We start from the raw sequence: 18,910 nt of genomic DNA, 5'->3' as shown, positions 1-18,910 counted from the left end.
ATTGTTATGCATTTTCTTTGTCGCACGGTGCTCCCAAAATAAAAGTACTGGTCACGCAGCAATTGTTTTTGTTGCATCTGCTACCAAATTGGTCGCACTTTAGAGCCTTGCCTACAGGTCATGAGGAATGATTGTGAAGTTCTTGATTATAGACTGCATTTCTTGCACATACCCTCTTCTTTTTTTGTACATAGTATGGAGCACTTGAATCTATAATACAAATGGAGGGCAAAAGTATGTTTTGAGGTCATATAAACCATATTGCTAATAATACACTGCTCAAAAAAATAAAGGGAACACTTAAACAACACAATGTAACTCCAAGTCAATCACACTTCTGTGAAATCAAACTGTCCACTTAGGAAGCAACACTGACAATAAATTTCACATGCCGTTGTGCAAATGGAATAGACAACAGGTGGAAATTATAGGCAATTAGCAAGACACCCCCAATAAAGGAGTGGTTCTGCAGGTGGTGACCACAGACCACTTCTCAGTTCCTATGCTTCCTGGCTGATGTTTTGGTCACTTTTGAATGCTAGTGGTGCTTTCACTCTAGTGGTAGCATGAGACGGAGTCTACAACCCACACAAGTGGCTCAGGTAGTGCAGCTCATCCAGGATGGCACATCAATGCGAGCTGTGGCAAGAAGGTTTGCTGTGTCTGTCAGCGTAGTGTCCAGAGCATGGAGGCGCTACCAGGAGACAGGCCAGTACATCAGGAGACGTGGAGGAGGCCGTAGGAGGGCAACAACCCAGCAGCAGGACCGCTACCTCCGCCTTTGTGCAAGGAGGAGCAGGAGGAGCACTGCCAGAGCCCTGCAAAATGACCTCCATCAGGCCACAAATGTGCATGTGTCTGCTCAAACGGTCAGAAACAGACTCCATGAGGGTGGTATGAGGGCCCGCCGTCCACAGGTGGGGGTTGTGCTTACAGCCCAACACCGTGCAGGACGTTTGGCATTTGCCAGAGAACACCAAGATTGGCAAATTCGCCACTGGCGCCCTGTGCTCTTCACAGATGAAAGCAGGTTCACACTGAGCACATGTGACAGAGTCTGGAGATGCCGTGGAGAACGTTCTGCTGCCTGCAACATCCTCCAGCATGACCGGTTTGGCGGTGGGTCAGTCATGGTGTGGGGTGGCATTTCTTTCACAGCCCTCCATGTGCTCGCCAGAGGTAGCCTGACTGCCATTAGGTACCGAGATGAGATCCTCAGACCCCTTGTGAGACCATATGCTGGTGCGGTTGGCCCTGGGTTCCTCCTAATGCAAGACAATGCTAGACCTCATGTGGCTGGAGTGTGTCAGCAGTTCCTGCAAGAGGAAGGCATTGATGCTATGGACTGGCCCGCCCGTTCCCCAGACCTGAATCCAATTGAGCACATCTGGGACATCATGTCTCGCTCCATCCACCAATGCCACATTGCACCACAGACTGTCCAGGAGTTGGCGGATGCGTTAGTCCAGGTCTGGGAGGAGATCCCTCAGGAGACCATCCGCCACCTCATCAGGAGCATGCCCAGGCGTTGTAGGGAGGTCATACAGGCACGTGGAGGCCACACACACTACTGAGCCTCATTCTGACTTGTTTTAAAGACATTACATCAAAGTTGGATCAGCCTGTAGTGTGGTTTTCCACTTTAATTTTGAGTGTGACTCCAAATCCAGACCTCCATGGGTTGATAAATTGGATTTATTTTTGATTTTGTTGTCAGCACATTCAACTATGTAAAGAAAAAAGTATTTAATAAGATTATTTCATTCATTCAGATCTAGGATGTGTTATTTTAGTGTTCCCTTTATTTTTTTGAGCAGTGTATATTATGACAATGGATTAAGCTAAAAGCTATTGTTCCTACAGCTATCCTATTTAACTGTTTAGGCTTGCATATCTTTTTATATATATTTTTTTAACTTTTTCTTTTTTATTCATTTACCTACCCTAACTCCTCAAGTCTGCTAACTAAACTTTTTTATGTTCTGCTTCATTTAGTTTTAAATACCTTAAAGGGATGGTGCATTTTCCATCACCATGTTGATGTGGTCGGTAACAATTTGCTTCTTGAAAGTCCAATATCTTAACTTGACTGCTGACATGCAAAACATTTTTAGGACTGTATCAACAGTGAACTAAACAGGGAGGATTTTCTGGGTGTGGAACGACCAATCGGTGGGTTTCCCTGTGGGTCCTGCTTTTTGTTACACGTCCATGGGCTTATCAAACCTAAAGATAACAATTATTTCATTTAATATAACATTCCTTTTTGAAAAACATTGGCAACACTAGCTATTCTCTCTTCGAATTTGAAAATTGTCCTATCAAACATTCCAGCTGTCTTGATATCCTATCAAGAAACCATATTGATATAGCAATGCTCCAAGAAACACACCTGCTTCCAAAAGGACGCACATACAGGTAACTGCCAAAATAAATAAACACTTGATTAAATGAGGGATACAAGGCAGGTGCTTCCACACAGGTGTGTTTCCTGAGTTAATTAAGCAATTAAAACATTCCATCTATAAAAATTATTTTGGCTATCATGGCTAGAAGAAATCTGTGACTTTGAAAGAGGCGTTTCAAAGGAACATTGGGGGTTTAAAGGGTGTGTGTGTATGTGTGTGTGGCAACAGATCTCAACTCAACTGAACACTTTCTGGAGCGTTGCATTTCTCGTGTAAGAATGGTGTCGCATCCCTCCAATAGAGTTTCAGACAGTAGAATCTATGCCAAGGCGCATTGAAGCTGTTCTGGGGGTCTCGTGGTGGTCCAACACCCTATTAAGACACTTTATGCATTATGTTTACACCAGTCTCAACGTCAACAGTGAAGAGGCAACTCCGGGATGCTGGCCTTCTAGGCAGAGTTGCAAAGAAAAAGCCATATCTCAGACTGGACAATAAAAATACAAGATTAAGATGGGCAAAAGAACACAGACACTGGACAGAGGAACTCTGCCTAGAAGGCCAGCATTCCGGAGTCGCCTCCTCACTCTTAAAGTTGAGACTGGTGTTTTGCGGGTACTATTTAATGAAGCTGCCAGTTGAGGACTTGTGAGGCGTCTGTTTCTCAAACTAGACACTAATGTACTTGTCCTCTTGCTCAGTTGTGTACCGGGGCCTCCCACTCGTCTTTCTATTCTGGTTAGAGACAGTTTGCACTGTTCTGTAAAGGGAATAGCACACAGCGTTGTACGAGATCTTCAGTTTCTTGGCAATTTCTCACATGGAATAGCCTTCATTTCTCAGAACAAGAATAGACTGACGAGTTTCAGAAGAAAGTTCTTTGTTTCTGGCCATTTTGAGCCTGTAATTGAACCCACAAATGTGGATGCTCCAGATACTCAACTAGTCTAAAGAAGGCCAATTTTATTGCTTCTTTAAATCAGAACAACAGTTTTCAGCTGTGCTAACATAATTGCAAAAGGGTTTTCTAATGATCAATTAGCTAATCCAAGTTAATCATTTTAAAAGGCTAACACAACGTGCCATTGGAAGTCAAGTGATGGTTGCTGATGGTGGGCCTCTGTACGCCTATGTAGATAGTCCATTAAAAATCTGCCGTTTCCAGCGACAATAGTAATTTACAACATTAATAATGTCTACACTGTATTTCTGATCAATTTGATGTTATTTTAATGGACAAGAAATGTGCTTTTCTTTCAAAAACAAGAACGTTTCTAAGTGACCCCAAACTTTTGAACGGTAGTGTATGTTGATGTATGCAGTGTTTGGTGAAAGTAAATAGTCTTTATTGTGACCAAACTTCAAACCCATCACACTGAGTGATGGGTTTTCAAAAGCAGTATGTGGCTCCTGTCACAATATGCTACTCAAATAATAAAGTGCCAATGACGTGGAAATAATCGGCTGTTATGTGAGGGGAAAGAGAGAATTCTACATTTAAGATGAAAAGATATGCCGCAGCTGTCTCGACCACCAGAAGTACCAAAATAATGTCTGTTCAGGAAAGCACTGAGAGTCTGGCGAGACTGTGCCTATTCAAGAACCCCGCGACAGATGACCAGCTGCCAGATATAGCTAGGAATTCAACCGTTTTTTGGTGCATCATCGGCTGTAAGTGACAACGAAAGTGATCACCGTATAGTTTAAAGTAAGTGCTTTAACTCCGAACAACATCACTATCTACAGCTAACTTTTGTCAATGCAATAGGCCATGCAGCTACAAGTTAACTTTTGTTTGATTGTTTATTATCCCAGTATTAATCGTTATAATTTTCTTAGACTTATCATATAGGTTGAAAGCAGTGTTGCACAAGTCCTGCAGTCACATGTGTAGGCTATATTTAATATTTTTAGTTGATCATGGTGACCGTTGTAGCCTAGGTAATTTATATATAAAAAATGTTCTTGACAACAACTGATAACCAATGTTGTGTGTCACATGCAAAGTTTATCATTGCAAATGTGTTGCATAATGCAATCTCAGATTATTAAAAACCTTATTTTCCTTTTATTTAAGGTCACTTTTACAACTACTTCTGGTACAAAGTCACTTAGGGGTCCTTTGGAAAGAATTGGTATATGTCTTCAAAGTATTTGATGCAAGTTCCAGGTATTTGATGCAAGTTCCAGGTTTGTCACAAGCTGTTATCAAGCAAGCACTGAATATTGTGACTGAGAAGTGTAGAGGATTGGCTAGTAAAAAGGTGGAATCTACTGCGACACACCAGTCCTTAAGCACTGAAATAGTTTATGGGATAAACTTTTGAATAAGTGGAAAAAGTCAGCCCTAAGATTACTGTAATTATTGCAATGTGTGAGCACTTTCTCAATGACTGTGGCTACAGGAACAAGGAAGAGGCCTTCAGACTGCATAAAGAAGTTCTCAATGGCCATGGCAGGTGCCACCCATTTAAGGGCACGTTCTAGATGTATGTGTGCACCATGTTTTGTAATGCGCTTGTCATGCTTTATGGTGGGGCCAAAAAGAGCTGCTTTGACCAACTGTCCAGGCTCGGTGTGTGTGTGTGTGTGGTGTGTGTGTGGTGTGTGTGGTGTGTGTGGTGTGTGTGGTGTGTGTGTGTGTGTGAGAGAGAGAGAAGAGTACAATGACAAAATTGAAAAGGTTTGGCGAGTCACGGGATGAGAAATGCCTCCAGTGGAGAAGAGGTATGGAGAGTGTCCAGGTCCTGACTGCAGGGAGTGTAGCTTGTCCTGACAACACAACGATGATCAAATGGTATGTACAGTGTATTTGGAAAGTATTCAGACCCCTTGACTTTTTCCACATTTTGTTACGTTACAGCCTTATTTTGGGTGGCAGGGTAGCCTAGTGGTTAGAGCGTTGGGCTAGTAACCGAAAGGTTGCAAGTTCAAATCCCCGAGCTGTCGTTCTGCCCGTGAACAAGGCAGTTAACCCAGTGTTCCTAGGCCGTCATTGAAAATAAGAATTTGTTCTTAACTGACTTGCCTAGTTAAATAAAGGTAAAAATAAATATATTTTTACAATTAATTAAATTGCCTTTTTCCCTCATCAATCTACACACAATACCCCATAATTACAAAGCAAAAAGTTTTTTTTTTTAAATGTTTGCATATTTATTAGAAGAAAAAAAAACCTGAAATATCACATTTACATAAGTATTCAGACCCTCTTACTCAGTACTTTGTTGAATCACCTTTTGCAGCAATTACAGCCTCGAGTCTTCTTGGGTATGATGCTACAAGCTTGGCACACCTGTATTTGGGGATTTTCTCCCATTCTTCTCTGCAGATCCTCTCAAGCTCTGTCAGGTTGGATGGGGAGCGTCGCTGCACAGTTATTTCAGGTCTCTCCAGAGATGTTCGATCGAGTTCCAGTCCGAGCTCTGGCTGGGCCACTCTAGGACATTCAGAGAATTGTCCCGAAGCCACTCCCGCATTGTCTTGGCTGTGTGCTTAGGGTCGTTGTCCTGTTGGAAGGTGAATCTTCGCCCCCAGTCTGAGTTCCTGAGCGCTCTGGAGCAGGTTTTCATCAAGGATCTCTCTGTACTTTGCTCTGTTCATCTTTGCCTCGATCCTGACTAGTCTCCCAGTCCCTGCCACTGAAAAACATCCCCACAGCCTGATGCTGCCACCACCATGCTTCACCATAGGGATGGTGCCAGGTTTCCTCCAGACATGACGCTTGGCATTCAGGCCAAAGAGTTGAATCTTGGTTTCATCAGACCAGAGAATCTTGTTTTTCATGGTCTGAGAGTCTTTAGGTGCCTTTTGGCAAACTCCAAGTGGGCTGTCATGTGCCTTTTACTGAGGAGTGGCTTCCGTCAGGCCACTGTACCATAAAGGCCTGATTGGTGGAGTGGCTTTGTTTTTGCTCTGACATGCACTGTCAACTGTGGGACCTTTTTATATAGACAGGTGTGTGCTTTTCCAAATCATGTCCGATCAATTGAATTTACCACAGGTGGACTCCAATCAAGTTGGAGAAACATCAAGAATGATCAATGGAAACAGGGTGCACCTGAAATCAATTTTGAGTCTCATAGCAAAGAGTCTGAAAACTTTTTTTATAAATAAAAAAATAAAAACGTTGCTTTGTCATTATGGGGTATTGTGTGTAGATTGATGAGGGGAAAAAATGTATTTAATCCATTAGAATAAGGCTTTAAAGTAACAATATGGAATAAGGGAAGGGGTCTGAATACCTTCCGAATGCACTGTATAGACTGTAGCTATTGAAATGTGTTGATGGTTTATGTTAATTTTAAATACGGCTGTGTATGTTTTCTGTGCGTTTTTATTTTATTTTTTACAATTACCAAGGCAGTAGGAAACGAGTGACGGCGAGGCAGAGCGACGAACCCAGTTCCTTGGGTAGCACTAATCGCGTATGCCTTGATGTCTGGCGCGTTACCACTAAGCCACGACGTCAGCATTGCTGTGTTAATCTAATATAACAACCTGTTATGACCCATGTCACTATCTATAATCCAATGCCTGAGAGGGAACAGGTCCAGCTACCAGGGATTGAAGCTCTTCCTGATAGCCCCATCCTCTGGATCTGAGGAAAGACCTCATCTCAGCAGTGCTGGAATAGTATGCACACAGTGTGGTGTTTTATACATGGCAACTCACAGTAGTGGCCCTTAATAGCATGCGTTACGTGGCTACAGTATGTATGTTTGCTGCATTCATTTAATCACTGATAACTGTTTTGAACCTCGTTTGCAATCATCAGGGCCAGCTTGACTGTGGCCAGGTTTTAATGTCAGGGATCGAAGCTCTTCCTGACATCCCATCACCTGGATCCGAGGAGAGACCCTCTCAACTGAATGATGATCAAATGTTTTGAATGAAATAACATGTAAAATCATGAACTGTCTTTTTGGTTGTAATATACAGCTACATTCGGTTGATATTGAGCATTCTAGGGAATAAGCATTATTTTTATTAACTTGTTTCTGTGCTCCTTTTCTAGGCCTGTGCACAGAGAATTCCATATCAACTTACAATAGACACATTTGACAGCAGCGTAACACCTTGCATCATTTGACTAGAATATTTTTTTTAAAGTCTACCACTGGATAAAATTTTTCCCGTCTCAGAAACGTGTTGGTGTAGATCACCTCCCACAACAGGTCTCCATGTAAGTCCTTCAATTTCCTATATCCAAATTTGTTCCAAACACTGACGACAAACAATATCTCAAGAACGAATTCTAAGAGCTTGTGGGACGTGTCGTTGTGAGACAGTTACCATCATTTCAGCACTACAAGTCTGTTAAATGGCACATACCTCACAATTACTCAGATGTAATGGCAACGAAATCCGATTTAATTCCTTTAGGGCTACTGGATGAAAATGAAAGACGTTCAAAAGACCTGATGAGGACGATCAATCTACTTAATGAAAATTATGTCCAATTCTTCCATAGAAGTACATGGCAAGAACACTCAAACCCCGCATGGGAAGTTGACATTAACAGGTGATCAGTTGACAAAACAAAATGCAAATGCAGCAATTGGACGTTTGAAAAATGCCCTTGAACCCATGGACAAAGTCGAAGGCTTTACTGCCTGCCTTTTACGGACTTCCACTGCGCAATTAACTTTACCGACCTCTACAAGACAACGTCCAGTGGAGAAATGGGAACTTTGTACCAATTAAGGAACATGGTGAACAGAAGAAATGTGACTCAAAGTGCAGTTGGAGACAATTACAGGCCATGTTTGGATTTTTTTTTTTTTAAAGATGGAACAGATGCCTCCATCACAGCTACGCTCCATTACTTTAGTATGGCTTCAGCGCAGGACACAATACACAGACATAGTCCACCCAGAAGATTTCAAACATCTGCCACTGAAAAACAGAGGTGTTTTGATGCTCAGATGTTTACCATAGTAGACACCTATGTCATGAACGATGACATAGGTTTCCACCGCCAGCTAAGTGGAGAAAAGCCAAACACAGGACAAACAACCACAGATGCTGACCTGTCACTATCATGGCTTTAGCCATCCAGCCTTCCGAAGTCAGAAAGAACTGAGTCACCATCAGCAAAAAGAACACAAGATATCAGTTGTCTATAATCAAGCTAAAATTGAAGCCAGATCTAAAAGAAACACAGACAACACAGTTGATGCACTTTTCAGTTATCACAGTGGCCTGTGTGTATACATTCTATACTTGAGGGTGATGTGCAGGCTGTGGAAATTCAAAAAGCGGCATTTTAGGCAAGCCGAGAGAAGAAAACACAGCCTGGAGGGTCTAAAACGGCAGTTTGATCTAGCCTCATAAAGCCCCAGTGTGTCTCAGACTCCGGTGGAACCACACAGTGAATACAGTTGGTGGATCAGAAAACAACACAGCTTTAGACTTGAACTGCGAACACCATTTGTGCCACACAAAAGACCTCATGCTACATCAAAGGGCCCGTGTCAAGTTTGACATTGCACAGGACCATTGGAGAGCAGACAGACCTCATGCATCGATTTGATAAAGATCGTGAGCTGAAGCCAGACTGTGGAAAGCACTCAATCTCAAGTAGATCTGAGGACATCGACCATATAGTAAGTGTGCTTCTTTATCAGAAGTCGTTTGCTTTGACACCTGGCAGGTTTTATTTACCCAAGCTTCCGGGAACTTCCAAATAAAGCTGTTGCACAAATTGGACTATGAGGAACTATAGTTGTGGATCATCAACCACAAACTGAGCTTACACTGTGAGAAGAACCAACTGTCTGCTCATTTGACATGCAGGCAGAGGCACAAACATTGACAGTTAATTTCAGCTGCAGTGTTGAGACCCTAGAATGGAAATAATCTTAAACGCCACAATTAGAGAAGTAATGTAGGAAAGAGGAAAGAAGATGTAGTACTGAAACCAATGACAATGTAGACTCAACCTGTGTGTTACTTTTCTACCGTTACATTCTTCGGTGCATTTATTTGTGTAATTATTTCAACAGAAAATATTATACAGAGCCTTCAGAAAGTATTCATACTCCTTGACTTATTCTGCATTTTGTTGTTACAGCCTGAATTCAAAATGGATTGAAAATTGATTTTTTTTTTTTCACCCATCTACACACAATACCCCATTATGGCAAAGTGAAACCATGTGTTTATAAACGTTTGCTAATTTATTTGATTTGAAAATGAAATACAGAAATATCTAATTTACATAAGCATTCAGTCAATACTTTGTACAAGCACCTTTGGCAGCGATTACAGCTGTGAGTCTTTCTGGGTAAGTCTCTAAGAGCTTTGCATACCTGGATTGTACAATATTTTCCCATTACTTAAAAAAATTCTTCAAGCTCTGCCAAGTTGTTTGTTGTTCATTGCTCGACTGCCATGTTCAAGTCTTGCCATAGATTTTCAAGCAGATTTAAGTCAACTGTAACTAGGCTACTCAGGAACATTCAATGTTATCTTCAACTCCAGTGTATGTTTGGCCATGTGTTTTAGGTAATTGTCCTGCTGAAAGGTGAATTTGTCTCCCAGTGTCTGTTGGAAAGCAGACTGGAACAGGTTTTCCTCTAGGATTTTGCCTGTGCGTATAGCTGTATTCTGTATTCTGTTTATTTTTATCCTAAAAAAAACTCCCTAGTCCTTGCCAATGACAAGCATACCCGTAACATGATGCAGCCACCACCATGCTTGAAAATATGGAGAGGGGTATTTTTTATAACATTTTTGTAATTTAACCTTTATTTAACTGGTACTCAGTGATGGATTGTGTTGGATTTACCCCAAACATAACTCTTTGTATTCAGGACAAAAAAATATATATATATTTTTAAATGTTACTGATGTGCCTTGTTACAAACAGGATGGATGCTTGGAATATTTTTCTTCTGTACAGGTTTCCTTCTTTTCACTCTGTCATTTAGGTTAGTATTGTTGAGTAACAAAATTGTTGATCCTTCCTCAGTTCTCATATCACAACCATTAAACTCTGTTTTAAAATCACCATTGGCCTCATAGTGAAATCATTGAGCAGGTTCCTTCCTCTCAGGCAAGTGAGTTAGGAAGGACACCTGTGTCTTTGTAGTGTCTGGGTGTATTGATACGACATCCAAAGTGCAATTAACTTCTTCATGCTCAAAGGGATATTCGGCATCTGCTTTTATTATTTTTTTTTACACATCTACCAATCGGTGCACTTTGCAAGGTATTGAAAAACCTCCCTCGTCTTTGTGGTTGAATCTGTGCTTGAAATTCACTACTCGATTGACGAACCTTACAATTTGCTGTATGTTTAGGGTACAGAGATGGTGTAGTCATTCAAAAATCATGTTAACCACCATTATTGAACACGGACTGAGTCCATGCAACTTATTATGCAATTTAAGCACATTTTTACTCCTGAACTTATTTAGGCTTGCCATAACAAAGGGGTCGAATACCTATTGATTCAAGACTTTCAGCTTTTCATTTTTAATACATTTCTAAAATGTTCTACAAACAAAATTCCACTTTGATATTATGGGGTATTGCTCCAATTTTACTTTTTGGGCGACCTGACCAAATTCACATAGAAATGTGAGTTATAAATGTATCATTCTCATTGATAACAAGTCGAAGAAGCGGTATATCTGTTCTATGTGCAATATTTCTGTGCTTCCTGTTCTTAAGTTTAGTTTTTTTCGTATTTTACTTCGGTTTTGTACACCAGCTTCAAAGATATTTCACAGCGGTTTAGATGGTACAATGATTCAATGACTGCTGGTTTTGTCACATATACTGAAATTAGGCAAATTAGAATTTTTGAAACCAGGAAATGAAGAGCGATTTCTGCATAATGCACCTTTTTAATCAATTTTAAAATCAGTCTGTAACACAACAAAATGTGAAAAAAGTAAAGGGGTGTGAATACTTTCTGAAGGTGCTGTATGTACATTTTCTTTACCATTTATATACCATTTTATTTGTATAATGACTTTTACTTACAATATTATGTACTGTTAACATTCTTCCTGTTGTTGTCCTTTAAATAGGAGGAAGTTTTATGGGCTGTGATGTGTACACTAATGCAAGAGCAGTATCACAAATGCTATAGCCTAGCTTTTTATCAATTCTCTATGCCATTTCTGGAGGGGAAAGTTGTGTAAAGTTTATAGTAGTACACTTTGTTACTTATTTCATCAAATAAAGGCAACTAAAAGCTAATTTACAATAAAGTCATACAATCCACTGAGCATTAATGTTTTCAAATATGGATGATGTATTGAAGTCAAGTGAAGGAGAAAAGGGAGATTCAAAAATGCACTTTATGAACAAGTAACTATGGGTGACGGGCCACATCTTTGCCCACTATATACTTTAGATAACTCAAAATGGATATTAGAACAAATAATTAAGCAAAAGTATTTAAGTGTCTGTATGGCATACGTTCTACTGTTCCACACAGCTCAATGGTTTCCACAACAATAATATCCTAGACTACGTACCCTAAGTCTTTCGAAGTGTTAAGTATATATGAGAATGCCTACAATATTAATCAACACAGCATGAAAAAGGTCCCCATGTATACAGTCATGTTTGCAATAGACTTAAGTTGTCCCAACACTGAATCATAATCATCATCACTTAAGTGTTCATCATCTCCAAAAACCTCTGATGATAAACACTAGGGCTACAGCATGTCTTATGTCAGTAATGGGCAGAGCAGAAACATTTCCTCAACTGAGAAACATAAGGCAATTGTGCTCCGAATGTGGTCGATGATTTTGTCAGGGTTACCCTCATTGGCTGATGTGCAATAAACTGAGACTCCCATGAACACCTCTGTGTGCCATCTCAAGTGCAAGGTCATGTAATTTCTCTCTCGGGTATTACCTATGCTCTTCAATCACCAGCCTATGTCTTGGTTGTAATTGTTGTCCAGCATGCCTCTCCAAAGGACTTGAATTGCCCTCACATACATCATTGCAGTTGCATGAGGTAGCACAATTGTTACAGCGGTCATGTTTGGGTGATACTGGTTGCGTGACATCATAAAAGAGCTGTAACAGTTTCACCCGCCTGCAGCTTGTACTATTTGAAACTCCAACAAGCTGTCTTCCATGTTACAGGGTACAGTGCCTTCGGAAAGTATTCAGACCCCTTGACTTTTTCCACATTTTGTTACGTTACAGCCTTATTTATGAAATTGTTTTTTTTCTTCCCTCATCAATCTACAAAATATTTTTTTATTTTCACAAACTGAAATAACACATTTACATAAGTATTCAGGCCCTTTACGCATACATTTTGTTGAAGCACCTTAAGCAGTGATTACAGCCTTGAGTCTTCTTGGGTATGACACTACAAGCCACAATCACAACCGGCCGTGATTGGGAGTCCCATAGGGCGGTGCACAATTGGCCCAGCGTCGCCCGGGTTTGGCCGGTGTAGGCCATCATCGTAAATAAGAATTTGTTCTTAACTGACATGAATATAAATAAAAAGCTTGGCACACCTGTATTTGGGGAGTTTCTTCCATTCTTCTCTAGAGATCCTCTCAAGCTCTGTCAGGTTGGTTGGGGAGTGTTGCTGCACAGCTATTCAATGGTCTCTCCAGAGATGTTCGATCAGGTTCAAGTCCGGGCTCTGGCTGGACCACTCAAGGACATTGAGACTTGTCCTGAAGCCACTCCTGCATTGTCTTGGCTATGTGCTTAGGGTTGTTGTCCTGTTGGAAGGTGAACCATCACCCCAGTCTGAGGTCCTGAGCGCTCTGCAGCAGGTTTTCATCAAGGATCTCTGTACTTTGCTACGTTCATCTTTGCCTCGATCTTGACTAGTCTCCCAGTCCCTGAAAAACAATACAAAATGTTGTCAACACCATGCTTCACCGTAGGGATGGTGCCAGATTTCCTCCAGACATGACGCGTTGCATTCAGGCCAAAGAGTTCAATTTTGGTTTCATCAGACCAGAGAATCTTGTTTCTCATGGTCTGAGAGTCCTTTAGGTGCCTTTTGGCAAACTCCAAGCAGGCTATCATGTGCCTTTTACTGAGGAGTGGCTTCCGTCTGGTCACTTTACCATAAAGGCCTGATTTGGTGGAGTGGTGCAGAGATGGTTGTCCTTCTGGAAGGTTCTCCCATTTCCACAGAGGAACTCTAGAGCTCTGTCAGAGTGACCATCGGGTTCTTGGTCACCTCCCTGTCCAAGGCCCTTCTCCCCCGATTGCTCAGTTTGGCCGGGTGGCCAGCTCAAGGAAGAGTCTTGGCGGTTCCAAACTTCTTCCATTTAAGAATGATGGAGGCCACTGTGTTCTTGGGGACCGTCAATGCTGCAGAAATTTTTTGGTATCTTCCCCAGATCTGTGCCTCGACACAATCCTGTCTGAATACTTGTAAAGGTTTGTTTTTTAGGTTTTTAGATTTTTTTTTATAAAAAAAAAAAATTGCTTTGTCATTATGGGTATTGTGTGTAAATTAGAGGATTTAAAAAAAAAACTATTTTAGAATTAAAAAAAATGTGGAAAAAGCAAAAGGTTCTGAATAGTTTGAAGGCACTCCCCGCTCTTCCATATGCCTGCAATTAAGACTGGACGTCTTGAGGTGGTCCATAGTTGACTACATGTTGGACACCCTTAAATTCTACCACCATGCCCAGTGCTGAAGTAGCCTAGTCATCACAACTCTGAGATTAGATTAGTCTTCTTTCAAGGCTGCAATGATGTGCAGTTTTATGTGCTTGGGTGTCTGAGTGGTACATGTCCAAAACCTGTTTTCCATTGTGTCCTCTGCTCTTGCTGGATGCACAGATTTCTCCCTGGGGAAATTCTGAAAAATCTTGTTGTACAGAAAAGAACAGTCTTCAATTCTGTTACACTATAGGACAGTCCTTGGGATCTCAGGTCCCTTTGACTATAACTATGTGAGCAACCATGAAAATGTCTCTACAGGGTCAGAGGGCACCTTCTTCACGGCCAGTCTGATGAAGTTCCTGTCAGGACTTTTCACAACCTCAACACATTGCTGCATGCACAGGTGCTTTATTGTAGCATTGGAAGCTGTAGCTCTGATGGCCAATACAGGAACTGGTAGGGTGTCCGCAGCTCGCCAACCATTCCACACCACTTCCAAAAAGCAGCCTCCTTCCCCTGCGCCTTACCCCTTTTATAGGAAATGGGATAAAAATAAGAAAATATGCAATAGTTGTAATAAAGGACTAAATGTGACTCGTTTCAGGAAGCTAGTTTATGTCTCGGGTCACTACTTCACCGGAGAGCCATTTGAATGTCTACTTTTTATTTTCTATTAAAATTTGTTTTTTTTGTGGCAGAAATCCATTCTGGAACATGTGCACTTTAATGTGCCTTAAGAACAGACTTGTATGCCATCGGTAAATACAATTGTTCAATTACGGGCCTAGTTGGTTTAGCCGCAGAAAAAGTCAGCAACCTTCCCGCTAGCCATGATTGGCTGAGTTATTGGGTGGGCTAGATGAGTCGGATTGGTCTGCCATATCGCACGCTTCTGTCTATTTGAGCTGGTCAGTATGTGTAGGTAATCCTGTTTAACGCGTCTTGTTGAAATCAGTGGAATTAGAGTATGATAGCTTAGGAGATCGAGAAAACACCCGTCTCTGGATTAACTCTTCAAACTAAGGGCAGCCATAGCATCTGTGACAGGGAGAAGCGTCCATTCATGATGTAAGATAGTCTAACTAGCTACATTTTCAGATATTACACGTTTCTAATTTTAACAGTTGTTTTCATTTCAAGTTAGTGTACTGCTAGCTAGCTTGCTGGCTAATATGTAATGTTATGTGTATAATTTTATGACATTTACATTTTAGTCATTTAGCAGACGCTCTTATCCAGAGCGACTTACAGTAGTGAATGCATACATTTCATACATTCTCCCCCCCAGTGACTTGGCACTGTCCAGGTCATTTGGATATGGATATAACCACACTCTTAAGTAAAGCAATATTGTGCCTCTAAGTGTAATCCAGTCTCTCTGGTATTTTCACTTTCATTCTTCCTGTTTTAGACCAGACGTTAATCTCCAACACAACAAAAAGTGGGGAATCCCATATCCCCCTCTCTTGCTTTTTCATCCCTCTCTCTCTCTCTCTCTCTCTCACTCTTTCCTCCTCTCTTTCTCCTGGCACTACCAATGTTTGGCACAGTTTCGTGGGCACTTGCAGTATTATTTTCAGTTTCTGTTAGTTGTAATGTTGCCGGGGCCAGTTGCCAGGGTCCATAGAGAGGTATGGGGGCATTGTTGACGGAGGAATGGAGGGAGGAGAACAAGAGAGAAGAGGGATGGTTAGAGAATGATAGATGGAGCAGACGTGGAGGTCCCAAGGTTGGCTCTATCGGAGATCGTCAGTCAGGGAGAGTGGTGTGTGTGTGCTCGTGCATCCGTGTGTATGTGTGTGTGTCTGTGTGAGTCTGTGTGCATGTGCGTGTGTGTAATTGAGTGTGTGTCAGTGATGGAGTAGGTTATTACAGTCTACAGGGACACTACTGTAGCAGTAATGCTCTTTACTCCAGTCTACGTCCCAAATGGAACCCTATTCCCTATGTAGTGCACTACAATCTTTAACCCATAGGTCCCATATGGCTCTGGTCAAAGTAGTGCACTAGATATGGAGTAGGGAGCCATTAGGAACGCATACTCCACTGTCTGTAATACAACATCTGACAACACTTTAACAATATGCTGACTTCATAGTACTTCTACACACACGCACATACTCTGGTGACTATGAACTGATGCACGTGATTAGAATAAGTGCCTGCTACATGGGCCTATGCTTTACTAAGGGTTTACTTAATAAGTCTGCCCTGTCTTGCATGTTAAATATTGGCTACAAAAAGCATATTCAAGAGTTTAGTGCATTACACAATTATATGGTTTGTGCCCTCTCAATACCAATATCAAGTATGATTTCAGTTCAACCACTGCAGCACCAATCATCAATTTATGGCGTGTTCTGTTGTGATACAACTGGAATCCCAGCAGGACCAATCACATGTTTTTATTTCTTGTGACATCACAGGACCCGTCAGTGACCCTGAACGTTCCGCTGGGTGCCATTGGCCGGGTGGAGAAGATGGGCGGAGCCTCCAGTCGGGGGGAGAACTCATACGGGCTGGACATCACCTGCAAGGTAAGATACTTCATCATGGCCCTGACACCCCTATTTTATACACAATGGTTCAGTCCTAGTCTGTCAGATATAATCGGAATGAAACACAATTTTATTTATTTTTGACATTGTGCTCAGAGACATTAATTCCAGTGTTGGATCAGGAAGTGACAACATTAAAGACTACAACTATTTATTTTGTACTGACAGCATTTTGTGTGTTGTGTGTGTGTGTCTCCCAACAGGACATGAGGAACCTGAGGTTTGCGCTGAAGCAAGAGGGTCACAGCAGAAGAGACATCTTCGATATACTCTTTAGATACGCCTTTCCACTATCCCATGGCCTGGTACGTACACACCTTTTTTCCTTCTACCTTACCACTTTTAATAACTGTTTAACAACTATAATTGTACAAGACAAGTGCTTTATTAGAGTTTGTCCGTTTGAGGTGGCCTGTTATTTCTCTTTGCACATCATTAGAGTAGAGTCAGACAATCACTCACAAAGAGTAGTTTACTTAGCGAAACGCTCCCATGTTGTTTGCATGACAAATAAAACCTCAGTAATGACATGTCAATCACATTCTCTCTCTCTCTCTCTCCCTCAGCTTCTGTTTGCGTACCTGAGTCAGGAGAAATATGAAGAGAATGGCTGGAGTGTCTACAAACCCATGGAAGAGTTCAGGCGGCAGGTAAGCCTTATCATTGTCTTATTAAATGTGTCATTACATTGCTATGATAAGTCTTAGTGGTTTTATGTGTCTATTGGGCCAGATCCAATGTCACAGCTTTTGACTCAGTCACTTACATGTAACTGACAAAATAATGGAAATACTTGAGTAAATGAGGGATATGAAGTATATTGAAAGCATGTGCTTCCACACAAGTGTAGGTCCTGACTTAATATAGCAATTAACATCACATCATGCTTAGGATCATGTAAAAAAAATTGTCTACCAAGGCTATGCCCTCATTGGATAACAATGAGGGCACAAGTGGTCATTAAATGGTTTGATGAGCATGAAAACGATGTAAACCATATGCCATGGCCCTCTGTCACCAGATCTCAACCCAATTGAACACTTATGGGAGATTCTGGAGCGGCGCCTGAGACAGCATTTTCCACCACCATCAACAAAATACCAAATTATGGAATTTCTTGTGGAAGAAGGGTATTGCATCCCTCCAAGAGTTCCAGACGTTTGTAGAATCCTATGCCAAGGTGCATTGAAGCTGTTCTGGCTTGTGGTGGCGGTATCCAGATTTCTATAGCTTCATACCATATGCCATCCTGGGATATATGGTAAACGTAAAAATAAAAGAAATGCTAACAAGTATTAAGGAATTCTCATAGCAGATTCTAGGTAAATGCTAACGAGTGTATGCAAACATTTACTACTAGGACAGAAAACCCAGCTCATAAAGTTATGCAAGTATCTCAAAAATGCAGTTTTCAGCACGCACAAAACAAATATTAGGCAGCAGGGATCTCAATCCAGGAGGGGATCCTCTCTGTTGCTGTTACCAAGAAGCTTGATTTTGCAAGCTAACGTTAGTCACTTAGCTAACAAGCTAGAAAAACCCAGCTGGTGAGAATTTATTTGGGAAATCTTAGATGGTTAACTTAATAGTTCTAAAATGTATAGCTGGCAAACATTAGTAGTGAATTTCATACAAGTGTAACTTAATCACCTCACTTAAGTTGTGCAGCAGGAGTGACTCGCCTCACGAAGCTCCCATTTTGCTCATTGTTCTTTGTAAACAAACATACACGACTGTCTCAAACCTCTGTTTTCGGAAACTAGTAACAGTAAGCTTCATAATGAAAAATGATCTAACAACGAAATGATAAACGCAATCTGCTTTATCTATTATCTAGTGCACAAATTGACTGCAGGTATTTATTTAAAAAGTACTAATATTCAAAGCCCAAAAAACGTCACTTACCAGAATGCTAACACAATGCTAACAAGTACTAAGGAATTCTCATAGAGAATGCTAACTAAATGCTAACGAACATTTTGTACAGTTTTTGAACTAAACTATACAAGTATACAAGTAACTCAAAAATGCTACTCACAGTTTGCTGAGCCCCCAAACGAATATTAGCCAGCAAGGCTCTTGATCCAGGAGGGGATTATCTGCAGCTACCAAGCAAATGCATGATTGTTTTTGGAAGAAGCTAACCACTTAGCTGGATAGCTAACTAGCTACTAAATTAACAAACCAAATGCACAACTGCAGAGCATTTAGCACATTTTAGACAGTTAACTTAATAGTTATAAGATATCTAGCTGGCAAACATTTAGTTGTGAATTCCATACTGTAATTAGATCACCTGGCGCATGCTACACAGTGAGTGACT

The 18,910-nt window shown here is 41.1% G+C and overlaps 1 protein-coding gene across 3 annotated transcripts in view; it reads left to right on the top strand.

The window, feature by feature from the left end:
* Positions 1-18,910, top strand: part of LOC115198580 (myotubularin) — a 63,852-nt gene that overhangs the window by 24,302 nt on the left and 20,640 nt on the right. For all 3 annotated transcript variants that reach the window (XM_029760623.1, XM_029760622.1, XM_029760624.1), the window contains 3 exons: positions 16,456-16,566; positions 16,791-16,892; positions 17,154-17,237. In XM_029760623.1, coding sequence (XP_029616483.1) covers positions 16,456-16,566; positions 16,791-16,892; positions 17,154-17,237 — 297 coding nt within the window. The remainder of the gene's footprint in view (positions 1-16,455; positions 16,567-16,790; positions 16,893-17,153; positions 17,238-18,910) is intronic.

This window comes from Salmo trutta, chromosome 8 (assembly GCF_901001165.1).
Source record: "Salmo trutta chromosome 8, fSalTru1.1, whole genome shotgun sequence".
NCBI classification, from domain to species: domain Eukaryota; kingdom Metazoa; phylum Chordata; class Actinopteri; order Salmoniformes; family Salmonidae; genus Salmo; species Salmo trutta.
This window is presented reverse-complemented; position numbering and strand designations above follow the sequence as displayed.